Source organism: Pezoporus wallicus, unplaced genomic scaffold, assembly GCF_028554395.1.
Source record: "Pezoporus wallicus isolate ANWC-B61680 ecotype Strahan unplaced genomic scaffold, APGP_CSIRO_Pwel_v1 scaffold_7736, whole genome shotgun sequence".
Classification (NCBI taxonomy): domain Eukaryota; kingdom Metazoa; phylum Chordata; class Aves; order Psittaciformes; family Psittacidae; genus Pezoporus; species Pezoporus wallicus.
The window spans coordinates 179,754-192,841 of record NW_026636574.1 but is presented as its reverse complement, the minus strand read 5'-3'; the positions used below and the strand labels follow the sequence as shown (position 1 = coordinate 192,841).

The following is a 13,088-nucleotide window of genomic DNA, read 5'->3' as shown; positions in this document are numbered from 1 at the left end:
TTCAGGAAAGTAAGAAAAGATCCTTAGAAAATGGACACATGTAGTATCAAGTCTGCACAGCAGATCTTCATCAGGGATTCATTGTTGTGCTCTTGGGTGGGTCCAGTCATTTGAACACTGCAGAAGGCTTCTCAGGTGTTTGGGGTTTTAAATGTTCTCAGTATAGTGATTGTGTATCTTAGAATAAAAGAAATGTCCAGCACTTTCCAAAGAACTGAAACCAAATACAAAGTGTTCTATCATCTGAGCCAAACAGCAAAAAGGATTATGTATTTTCAGACCACAAATGGAGATTGTTGGCATATGATACATGACAAAGGGAATTGCTGCCTTAATCTGTGGTGGATAGGAAATGCTGCATCTAATCCTAGGAACAAAAGGGAATAGCAGTCATCTGTGGATCTGGAAATTGAAGAGCTGAGAGCTGTGTTTCCAGCTATTACAGAGGCTTGCTTTGGAAATTCAGCAGCTGCACTCTGTTTAAATGCAAAACCTGGCAAACCCACTTGTTTCTATGACAGCATATTAGGATCTTATTTCCTTTTATCAGTGGAGGTTTGCAACAGGATGGGGTTGGAAGTAATTCCTCTACCAGAATACTAATCTGTTTAGAAATCTGATGGGCTTTGTCTGGTTTTCATCAGCATAGCTTCTAATTCCCTGCTGTTTGCAAGCATGGACATGGTTTCATTTTAATATCTACAGCACTGCATTCAGTGGAAACAGGAGTTAGTGTGTTAACCTGCTTGTAAGATCAGAAGTTTCCTTGTGCTAACAGGGGAAGAGTGAGTAGGAATAATGTGATACCTCCTGCTCATTGTTCCTACTTTTATCTCAGGCATTGGTCAATGACAAAGAATCCTACTAAGTTACTTGTATGCATAATCTCGTGATATGCACTGAATCTCTAGCCTGTTAGAGAGATTCCTGGGTAATGAACCCATGAATTTCACTATTACTGAATTCTGTTTACAGAGATCACTTGAAACACTTCTAATGGAACATCAGCATCCTGTCTTTCACTTAATGAAAAAGTAAAGTAACTGATGTCAGTGAATGGATTGCTTTAGTTAACAGAAAGGTTAAAGATAAATAATTAACAGTGTAACTGGCTGTTCCAGAACAGGGCTACAAAGCTGGTGGCTGTAAAACCACATTAAAAACATCTATCACTGAACAGTCTGCAGGTCAGTGGTGGGGCAACCAAAGAAAAGGATCTGTATGCATCAGACTTGTAACTCTGGATTTTAGGAAACTGGATGAAAGAAGCCTCAGGCACTCACAGATTGCCACACTGGACTTTGTTATCCTGCCACAGTGTTTTGTCTTGCTGCTCCCAGGAGGTAGTGGGATCTCACCCCCATCAAGTGTTCAGAGGGGTCAGTAATGAACGAGCTCTATGGTCATGTCCAGCAGGACAGTCAAGGAAAAGCTTTCCTACCAGCTTAACAGTTTGTGTAAGTTACTGAAGAAACGTGTATGTATGTTATGACTAGTGATAGTGCCTCTCTGACAGATGGGTGGGCTAAAATGATGCCAGCAAAGAAGAGGTAGTAGCCAAGAAGTTCTGTGGCCATTATTGTTGTGAAGCTAACCTGAGTGTGAGGAGCAGCAGCAGTTACATCAGCCTCAGGGTCCATTCAGACTAGTTTATTATGCTTCCATATAGATGAATTTCCATTCTCAATACTCAGAGATTTCTGTAATGCACTGCAGGGCATTCAAAGGCTGGGTTGCAGCAAATAAATTCACTGCTGAAATTACACTACCTGCTCCAGTGATTAATAATTCCTGACATTCAGAGCACACCACCCTAAGAGCTCTAAATCTTCATGACAGTGGGGCTCTGGACAGATGGAACTAAGGCCATTGCATCTATGTAATTGCCTTAACAACCAATTTGTAATCACCTCAAAGAATAAATCAGGTTTGTGTGGCATGACCTATTTTATGTAACACCATCTTGACTGGCATTATGTTCTCATCTGTTAATTCTTTATTGCTCAAATCCTGTATCAACTTTCTGTTATTTTACCTGATTTATCAGGGATAGATGTCAGGCTTCCTTGTGGAGAGTTACCTGGGTCAGCATTCTCTCTTTAAATATTGCCATAATATTAGCACTTAATGTTTTGAAATTTCCTCAGTGGTGCAAACTTCTTGAAATCAGCATTAGCCACTTAATGGGGTTCATTTAAAAATATTTATTCTTTATACAATTTATTTAGTATATTTTGTTGCAAACGTGGATGTTGGTTGTTCAGTCACTCCGTTTTCAAATGCACATGTTCTTACTGAAGACTTTGCACTTCCTCTGCACCAACAGCTTGTCTTTGTCTAGCAATGGCCCTGGATGTGCCTGTTGGCCTGACAGAAGTTGGTTTCCTAATCTCCAGCATCCCATGCAAGTTTTCTGCATCTTCTCACGTCTAACAGTGGTTGTTGTTTGTTTTCCTTTTTTTCATTGCTAGTTTTTAGTGTTGCATTCCCTTTTTCATCTTCACTGTGACAGACTTTCAAGCATTGTTATACTTTCTTTGCTATTGCTGTTTGCAGACATTTCCGTAAACCTTGTTAAAGCAAATCCTTTTTTCTCCTAATCTGAACCTCCCCAGTTACACCCAATTGTCTCAAATCAGAGGAATTAGCACTTTGAAGCAGCAAAAGATTTACATATGCCTTCATACTGTGATCTGACCTCTGCCTAGATTCTGAAGGGATATGTGGAAGACATGTTAAACCTGGATGTAGGGTCTTCCTGTCGTGACCAGTGTCTCCAAATGCCTAAAGCACTGCTTGTAAACCACTGTGGAATTTTTAGAGAAGAATCAGCTGCACCTACCTCAGCTGTGCTGCAAGGGCTGCACACTTTGTTCCTGCTTTAAGAATGCCAGTTTTTATTCTTATTTGGGGCAGTTTTTGTCCTCTCCAGGATTATGTTTTGTGAATTATTTCCTTTTCCTTTCAGGATTCCTTTAAAATACTCTTTAAGATTTCCAAGAATGAACATTCTTTTCTCTGATTAAAGTTTTAAACAACCAAACCCATATGTATTTATGTCATGTATACATGTATATGTAATGTGTATATATGTATACCTGTTATCTACACAAGTGTATGTATGTGTATACTCATATAACCTGCATGTTTAACTGCATTTTAAATATGTCAGAAAACATAGAGTTAAATAATGTATGGGAGTTGTAGCAAAATAAGTGTTACACTTGCATTGCAAAGTGTGGATGGACAGATGTTACTGAGAGTACAATTAATACTCTGCTCATGTTCTTAAGCCACAAAGAGTTACATTTAATTCCTAAGAAGTTATATGGTAGAAATTAACCCAGAAGTAGAAACTCCATGAAAACAGAAAGCATTTGGCTTGTCTTAATGGAACAAGAACTCTGTCATGTTATCCAAAAAAGGAGAGTTATTCCAGGACCCAAAGTCGTGTGCAGCAGTCCAAAACCTCAGGAAAAGGAGCCAATGTTATTCAGGAATTAGCTAAACACCAATAGGGACCATGTTTACCAGCTCAAACTCAACTCTATCATATTGCTTATGGCTACATAAATCAGGAATGTGGTTGACCTGCATTAAGATATGTATCAGTTCCAGGTCCAAGTGGCAGGTAGTTGATTTACGGAAGGGAGATGTTAGCAGAGCTGCAGTGAATAAGCACAGGAAGAAGGCTGCTCAGACTGATGAAGCAGCATAGGTCAGTGGCTTTGTCAAACTTCTCTTACTTTTCTTTCTCTCAGGTTTTCCACACACAAAATCCTAAAAATAAGTGCTTTCCCCCATGTGTGGACATCTCAGTTTCACTACTGTTAGTGAAGTATTTTGCTTCTCATTGTGCTACACAAGTGGTTTCTTCAAAGCTTCTCCCCCATCAATTGCTATTCCAGAGCAAATCGCTTTGTTACCTACCATTTGCTCCATATATTAGAGGCCAGATAATTTCTCTGTGTGTTTTGTTTCATTAGATAAGTGAGGCTGCACCAAACCCACCCCACTGAGTACAAATGCTCTGAGATTTGTTACTCTGTGTGTAGTGCTGCTCTGGCAGTGGTACCTGCCTGGTAACCAGTGCACACGGTGAGCCACACTTCCTTAAATTTCCACAAAACACAGGTGTAGAATTAGTCCTGTGTAATTCAGGATGACTCCATTTCCATGCCACCCTTCCTGTCGTGATGTTGCTGTCCTATGTAGCGATTAAATTCATCAAACATAACTTATTTTAAGCAGTGGCCAGTTTAAAAGCCTGATGAGAGAATGACTGTTAAAATAATTAGATTTCCATCTCCAGTTTCCAGGTTAGGATATTACGGAGACATTTGTTCCTATCACATTTGCTTTGTGGTTCAGTATGAATTTTCAATAGATGACTTTGCGATAAGAAAGCAGCAATTCAGATGCAGTTATATAAACAGTAAGATCAGCCTGGAATTAGCCTGGGGAGTATAAAGCACACACGGATCTGGTGCTGGGTCACTGCTTCTCCCAGCTCAAGGCAGAATCAGGTTCCTGTATTAGGGAAGAATTCAGCTGACAAGAGGTTGGTCTTTCCAGACTTGCAGCTACAGGGTAAACCAGACTGTGGAATGAATGGCTTTTGCAATGGGAAACTGGTAGCTGGAAGAGACTAGAGGGTGATGTCCATGTGTTTGTTCACACTGTCATTTAAAGGCTGTAATTTGGAGGATGTAGGGTAGACCCTGGAGTTGTGTTGGAGCTAAGCAAAGCTTTGTTGTCGGGATCCCCCCACAGGTATGAGGAGTGAGGTCAGCACAACAGCGGGGATATGTTGAATTGAACTCTTTGCTGATGTTCTTTATTGTAATTTGCTTGAATCTATTATTTAACTCTTGGCAGTGTTCCCATCTCTTCATGCCTCTGAGCCAACTGGGAGGTGCACAATGCCTGCTATGCACAGCTGCTTCTTTTCTCTCTTGCACATTTTATAAGATGCTTTCTTTAGAAAATTATTTTTAACCCACAAGGTTATTTTGGTATCTCTGGTTAATCCTGGAGCTCATGTTCTCTCACATGGCACATTTTAAAATCCTTTAGCTCCTGTTATTTTCTGTATCGGCATTTTATCACTCGTGAGTGAAGTTTCATGTAATATGCTTTAGTGGGGGAGGGAAGTGAGTTTATTGTATGTCAGTGATGGCCTGTTTATCCTTTTTTGGCCAATGGTTAGTACTGTTTCCATTAAAGGTCTGAGATGGGAAAGATGTCAGGCTGCAGCTAAAAAAGTGGAGATTACTTCTAGTCTACGACTGTCATAACTGTTCTTGTCAATTCTGAGAGGAGGGCTGGAAGGTACATCTAATTCTACTGACACTTTGCTTTGTTTGTCTGTTTCCCCCCATCCAGCATGAGTCCCTTCTTCGTGATGTCTCTCCTCTTTGGCCTGACTGTTTGTCAAACAGCATCACTTTGTGCTCCTTCAGAGTATATAATCCATGTGGAGAAAAGGGAATGTGCCTACTGCCTGGCCATCAACACCACCATCTGTGCCGGATTCTGCATGACTCGGGTACAAGGGTTACTCTCATTTAGGCAGTTGTTTCTGTAACAGCCATCACTGCAGAACAAGTGATGTTCACTGGGAAATTGGTGTAAATGATACAAATCTAATACTGTTTGTCACAGGCAGAAAAATCACACTGTCATGCTGGTTTGGAGTTAGCTTGTTGTGAAGGTATGGGGGAGAAATGTTAAGCTTCTGGAGCTAGGGAGCTCCTAACATCAGCAGCACAGCAGAGAACTGGCTGCTGTTGCCACTACAGAGCCTCTGTACTCAGTTTGGGGGGTCAGGGTTGAACAGGTGAGAAGTAGACCATATTTAGTAACTTATTTAATGTAAATTCCTTGGGTAACTTCTACTCCCATTACTGCTATGACAGCTTGCTTGGAGAGTATCTCACAAGTAGACATGCCAAAAACTGTGTGGGAGCTTCACTGTTCAGTGTAGCGTTTGATGTTGCACCTTGGTTAGCAGGTAGCCACTAAGCTTACAAAGCACTGTCAGCACTGAGCCAAGCAGATAGATATGTTCACCTTGCTTGTGTGATTTGAAGTGCTGAGGTAGTGAGCCCCAATCATGCACAGATTCAAAACTGCAGATCCAAACTGCAGCATGCTGAAAGCGTTCACGCTAGTCTAAGTGTAAAAAGGTCTCTGACACTCGTAGATGCTTCAGTGAAACAATGCATTTCTTTTTTCTTTACAGGACAGCAATGGCAAGAAGCTGCTACTCAAAAGCGCTCTGTCCCAGAACGTTTGCACATATAAAGAGATGCTGTATAAAACAGCACTGATTCCAGGCTGTCCTCATCACACCATCCCTTATTACTCCTACCCTGTGGCTGTGAGCTGCAAGTGTGGTAAATGTAACACTGACTATAGTGACTGTGTTAATGAGAAGGTTAGGACAAACTACTGCACTAAACCACAGAAGCTCTGTAACATGTAAGTCTCCAACAGAATGTAGTCAGAATGTACCTCTGCTTACAACTAAACGTAAATAAAAGTGTATTTCATAATGGGTTTGCAAATGGGTGTGCACAAGTGTTTATTCTGATGTTGATCACTAGTTACTTCAGTTAACCGCGTCTCCTGTGACATGTGCAAAAGCAGAGTCATGGGACTCCAGGTTTGTACTTAGAATCCACCTGTAACTTACTTTGGGTAAGAAGGAGAAACGATTATGTGTATGAATAAGTGTTTAATAAGTGAGCAAGTTAATTAATAAGTGAATAAGAACATACTAAGTGTATCTGTAAGTGTTTGCTCATAAATGCCAGGTATTTTTGAAGAGATGCTCTGAGGCAGAGGCAGATGACGTATTTCAGAGATTAAAAAAGGCAATGCATATTCTTAGTACTGAACTTTTAAATTAGATTTTGACATATATTTATAGCCTTCATAGTAGCAAAGGTATTTTTCCATCTATGTAATTCAGGTTTCATCTATGTAATTCAGGTTTTCTGAGGGCCCCAGTGTAGCCAACTTTGATGAAGCACATACAGTTGGTTATGCACACTACAGCTCTTTTCCTCTGCTGCTGGCCTGATGTATTTTTCAGACATCCTGTTGTCTCTGTGCTGGGGCAGCAAGCCTCAAGCCTCTTTTCTATTGAAGCACATATTGTTTGAAAAACTTGCTGCACTAAAGCTTCAGCTCTTGCTGCTCTGTTCTCCAGAAGGGCAGTGAAATACCAGGGAACTTAAAGTGAAACTCAGCCAAAACCTTTTTCCCCACACAAGTCAGCAGGGCTCTTGGGAGTGTTAAAGTGAGCTGAGCCCCAGGCCTGTTCTGGCCCTGCACAGGGGAGCAGTACAGACCAGGATGAAGAAAGAACCATAAACTAACAAATGTTTCCTTGTCATTGAGGTTACCCCCACCCCAAGTGCAATTTCATTCACCCATGCAATCCCTTACAAAGAGCAAAAGTTACTAACCTGCACCTCACAGATGCTGGGTACCAGCTCTCTGACCATACTTGTCACATGTAACCTTATTCCTGTGTCCAGGAGCAAAATCTAAATGGTAATTTTCAGCCTCCTGATATATTCACTCTCCAGCTCTAATTCTCCACAGTATGGCACTGGTTACAACCTGTTTGTGCCACTATCATGCATTAAACAGGTTAATTAATCCCTGCTCCATTCAATCAATCAGTCCAGAAACATACCAGTCCAGAAAAATATTTTCTGACCAACAAGAGGAAGTTTTAACCTGATAACCAAAGTTTACTCAGATGAAATGCAAAGCATATGATGACAGACAATAAACTGTCAATCTATCTGTGGCAAACTGTGTGCAGTGCTAACCAGGAATCACAGAGTCACAGACTGCCTTGAGTTGAAAGGACCTTAAAGCTCATCCAGTTCCACCCCCCTGCCATGGGCAGGGACACCTTCACCAGAACAGGTTGCTCCAAACCCCGTCCAGCCTGGCCTTGAACACTGCCAGGGATGGGGCAGCTGCAGCTTCTCTGGGCTTCTTTTACGCTTAAGAAAAATCCAAAGTAAGGCATTTGGGTTTTGTTCCTGCACCTATTTAAATACACACCTACATGCCCCCGAGGTTACTTTGTTCCCTTGGCCTTTCAGTGGTCTTTGTGTTCAACGCTATGACCCTCAGACCCAGTGATAACAATCCATTGAGGTGATGATGCCTTATGACCAAGGTGTTTTATCGTACATTTATCGTAAGTTGCTGTTTCACATAAACCAGCAGCAGTCCTGCAGACAATCCCAGTGTCCTTCCCTCTTGTCAACAGCTGAATTCTAGCGAGGAAGCCGCAGAGAAGCATAGGAGCACTTGGTCAGTCACAGAACCCACACAGAGGCAAATTTGTCCTTTAAACATCCCTGGCCTCCTCTTCGCTGCTGTTACTGTCACATTAAACATTAGGCCTCTCTTCCCCGGCACAGGCTTCACACGTGGGTCCTTCTCTCTGTCCAGTGTCTTTGCTGCTCAGCACTTAGAGCTGAGCACTTGGGCTTCGTGTGACCACCAGCACCCATGCTGAGGAGCTCGGGCACGCTGGAGCTTGGCCCCGCGGACGGTGCTCGCGGCTCGGCCTGAGGAGCCCCTTGGAGGGCGGACGCCCCGCGGGCCTTGACTGCCGGTGTACTGAGCGCCGGGATGCAGGAGGTGAGGCGGAGGCGGAGGCGGCCCAGCCGCGGTGGGAGGGTGGTGGCGGCACTGAGGGGGGGCGGGGGGTGTGTTGGTTCGGACCGCGCTTGGTGCGGGCTCCGTCAGTCGTTTATTTCGGGTTATTGTCATTAGAAGGATGTTTCACATTCAAGCTGAGAACGCGCCGCTTCAGAACACAGGAGACTAAAGCGAAGGAAAGCCGATTTCAGTAGCAGAGTGAGTTTGTTCTGTTTGTTTCTCAAAGAAAGCTGCCATCGAGGTAATTCTGGCACAGGCTTTGCAGCATAAACTCACAGGCCAGTTCTGTCCAGAATCAGAATTTGCACCATGTAAACATATGTGTTACACTGGAAGTGCTTTTATTTTGAAGAGCTTAGTTGCAGGAGCACCAATACAGAGGAAAAAGTAAAATTGAAAAGCTTTATTTATGTACATTTTCTGTGAGCAGCATCTGATTCTGTTAATCAGTAGCCTCCAGAGGCTGTAAAATAAAGCATTTGAAGGCTTAAGATAACTCAATTTCTTTTTCAGTACATATGAAATAGATTTTGCTATAAAATTATCACTTTCAGCATAAAGAAATATTACTCTTCATTGCAGGGCTGTTACAGGGCTGAGCATCAGCACCTGCGTGACCTCTGCATGACAGCAAAACCGGCTGAGGTTCTCCTGTAAGAAACAAAGCTCCCACTGAAGTAAGTTACTTATTAAAATTAGACAAGTGAAATGTGAATAATGATGCTTAGACATACATTAAGGACATCAACAATTTACATCTTTCGATGCTTTAGAGCAAACTGACAGGGGACGAGGAAAATATGTGTGATGTGCTTTCAGAGTTATTGGATATTTTGTGGCTTTCCTCTGAAGCAGGTACAAGGGATGGGACTAAACAGGTACTTCTGCTGACTGATAGGGCAGTTTTGATATATATGGTGCATTGGAGTTTGTTAATGAAATCCTGGCATACAACTCTGGAGCATGAACTGTATTTGAGGAAGTTTAGACCCTGGTTTGGGTTTAGTTACCTTTGAAAAGCTTTCCTATTGAGGACATGGTGTAGTTGCTTGGAAATGGTTTTGTACTGCTGACAAATATCAAAGATCTTGCACTTTGAAGAGTGTAATGAAAGAGCAGCAGCACAGTGAGCTATGGGCGCTATATATTCAGTTTGGATAGGCATATCCCTGCCTGTGACACCTGAGCATTTCAAAAGGGCTGCTCAAGCTAGTCAATGGAAACTGGAGTTTTTAACTAGCTGTGATCTAAAAGCATTAGAAAAGAATTCTTCCAGCTTTGTCAGGGAAGGAACAGTTGTACTTTCTGTCCTTCAATGAGTTAAAGACTTTCAGTTACAGAGAAAACTGCAAATATACTGTGCACTTGGTAACAAAAGAGGCTACATCTCTGGATTCTGTTAAAGTACATCTACTAGTTGATAACATGTTGATTTCCAGCTTAAATTATGCCAGTAAGTTGGAGAAGTGAACCAGTAACTGGTATTATTCTGTTCCTGATATGCAGTGCAAATATCCCCTATACCTATGTAGCAGTAAACTCTACAGTATAAGCAGTAGCTATGCTCAGAAAAACAAATGTACTGATGAAGAAAGAAACCACCCCACAGACCCAAAACACTTGAGCACAAAGTTTGTTTTTTCAAGTCTAAACATATAGAAGACCTCTTATACCACTCTTGCCTGTTTTCATAAGGTGCTTGGATGGTTTTGTGTTTCTGAGGGTTTGGGGGGGCTGGGGAAGCAACAGAAGGTTCTGCAAGCTGCCTTTTTAGTCAGTGTGTCTCAAAAGCAGGAGTGGGCATCTTCTAACTTGCTCAAGAAACAGTAAACAAGTAAACTCTGGTTCTGTCATTACATTCTAGTGCCTTACATTTGAGGAACTGAAATCAGTTTTATGTAGATGTGTTTAAAATAAAATGCTGTCATGATGAGGGACTGTAACAGAAGGACATAGCTTTGTTTGCAGTAAATTTCTATCCCTGTAGGGCAATAATGTTGGAACCTGAACCAGTGTGCCCTAATGGGCTGCTTTTACTGGTTCTCTGGAAGGCTGTTCTGCTCTGAGTGGCAGTGACACTATTCACAGGTTTTTCTTCCTGTCAGTATTAGCTTGGGAGAAACCACCTCAGCTGTGTACTGTCCTGTGATCTCCTTAGAGCAGAATCAGTTGCAGGGGCAGTCTCAGATGTACCTGGGATCTGGGAAATTGCTTCGGCTGTGTCAGTTTTCTGCTCTGAGAAACTTTCTTAGCTTCAGCTCAAGACCCTCACTGATTGGCTGCCAGTGTCATTCTCCCAGTTGAGTCTTTCCTAGAAGCACAGAGTAGATTGGGGCCCTATTTCCTGGTCTGATGTTGACAGAATAAGGTCCCAGGCCCGACTTTTACATGGCATCCGTAGCTAATTGGCTGTGAACAGTGACACAAGCCTAACTCTTCTTTGGTGTATGATATCTCCCTGTCAGCTGGGTACCTGAAGCTAGGCCCAGAAACTGCAGTGCCTGTTGCAGCATTAATGCATGGCTGTCTCACTTTCACAGCTTGTGCTTGAAGGATTTGAAGAGAGCTCTATGTAAAGGACAGCAGGATGTGTCTGTTCAGCCTGGAGAAGAGAAGGCTGCGTGGAGACCTCATAGCAGCCTTCCAGTATCTGAAGGGGGCCTATAGGGATGCTGGAGAGGGACTCTTCATTAGGGACTGTAGTGACAAGACAAGGGGTAACGGGTTAAAACTTAAACAGGGGAAGTTTAGGTTGGATATAAGAAGGAAATTCTTTCCTGTTAGGGTGGTGAGGCCCTGGAATAGGTTGCCCAGGGAGGTTGTGAATGCTCCATCCCTGGCAGTGTTCAAGACCAGGTTGGACGAGGCCTTGGGTGATATGATTTAGCGTAAGGTGTCCCCGCCCATGGCAGGGGCGTTGGAACTAGATGATCTTAAGGTCCTTTCCAACCCTAACGATTCTACGATTCTATGATTCAATTGGCTTCATGGAACAGCAACACTATTTCCAGTCCTGAAGTAACAGAAAAGTGATGGGAGTTGAGGCTCTTTGAGAAATGAGAGGTAAAGCTGATGAGGGATGTGTATTCTACACAAATGTGCACTAGAATGCACGCATTTTCTGAAATCCCATTTCTTTCCATCATGTTTCCATAGCATAAAGACCCCATGACTTGTAAATCCAAGTCCTGTTAGACAGCAGGGACCATTTTGATGAGAAATGTAGTTTAGTTGAATTCTTTCCCATCACGTATGGAACAAGTGCATCAAGAATTTGGTCTAGTGGTCATGAGAGAACCAGAGCTGGTCTGTGGGTATCATCAGCAAAAAGCTATTTTCTGAAATGGTGAATTATCTTAAGCAAAAGAATTAAGAGATTCTGAGCCTTTGATGTAATTTATTTTTCCCCTTCTGGGGACAGCCTTTCTCCCTTCTAGACTGTTTTAAAAGGAACATTCTGTTATTCATAAATATGACAAATAGAAAAATAAAAATATAGAAACAAAGGATGTAAACTCGAGCCCTGAGGTATTTCAAGCACACAGTGTAACATTTATACCTGACACACCATCGAAAGGTGCCATTAAAGAAAAAATGTACTTTTTGGCTCTGTAAATATGTCCCATCTTTCTTTCCTGCCTTATACCTGCAAGAAAGGGAGAGAGGTTGAGGTAAGAGCCCCATGGAAGCTGTGATAGTCACAGAAGCAGAAACAGAGGATATTAAAGTGCTGTGTGTCTTCCCCTGACTGTTCTCACTCTTCAGTTGGCTTCCCCAGGCCAGTTAGATTCTACAGACTATCTACAAAGCTGCTGCTTTTCTGGCCATAGGCTCCAGTCCTGCACCAGTATATATCCCATATAGAGTCTTGCAGGATAAAGGGACTTCTGAATAAAGATTTTAGTGGTCCCTTTTACTCAGATTTCTATTGTTTTTGGTGTGTATCTCAGGCTAGCACTGCGCTTGCTCCCAAATGACTGCATTATCTTACCAGCTTCCCACCTCTTTCCCCCTCTTCCTTTAGCCTGGATCTCCTTGGATGTATTTCTTCTCCCAGAGCTTTCTGCATTTGCATGAAGGGTAACCACACCAAATCCAGTCTCTGCATGCCAGTGGTGCCAGTGGGTCTCCTCACATGAATTTGAGTTTGCTGGAGCAGGCCTTTAGGCATTAGATTTGTTTTAATAAAGTCCAATTTTATTAATTCTACTCTGTGAGGCTTTGAAAAGAACTATTACAAAATAGATCCTAGATCTCCCTTTTTAAAGTGGCATTTGTTCCTCTGCTAACCCTTGGCAAATGGGCTGGATATGAAGGGTTCCAAGCACTGTGTGTATGTGGGGTGTGCACGCTCTTGCATAGTGAGGCTCTGGAAGACTGCCTGCAAACAT

At 42.4% G+C, this 13,088-nt stretch overlaps 1 protein-coding gene across 2 annotated transcripts; it reads left to right on the top strand.

The window, feature by feature from the left end:
- The first annotated feature begins 766 nt into the window (after positions 1-766).
- TSHB (thyroid stimulating hormone subunit beta) lies at positions 767-6,557 on the top strand. Of its 2 annotated transcripts, XM_057400603.1 has the most exons (3): positions 767-1,457; positions 5,386-5,548; positions 6,245-6,557. In XM_057400603.1, exons 2-3 carry the CDS (start codon positions 5,387-5,389, stop codon positions 6,485-6,487), a joined length of 405 nt encoding a protein of 134 aa, XP_057256586.1. In that variant the 5' UTR covers positions 767-1,457; position 5,386; the 3' UTR covers positions 6,488-6,557. The 2 variants fall into 2 exon arrangements, with proteins under 2 accessions (XP_057256586.1, XP_057256587.1); XM_057400604.1 differs by lacking the exon at positions 767-1,457 and having other exon boundaries at positions 5,250-5,548.
- The last annotated feature ends 6,531 nt before the right edge of the window (positions 6,558-13,088 follow it).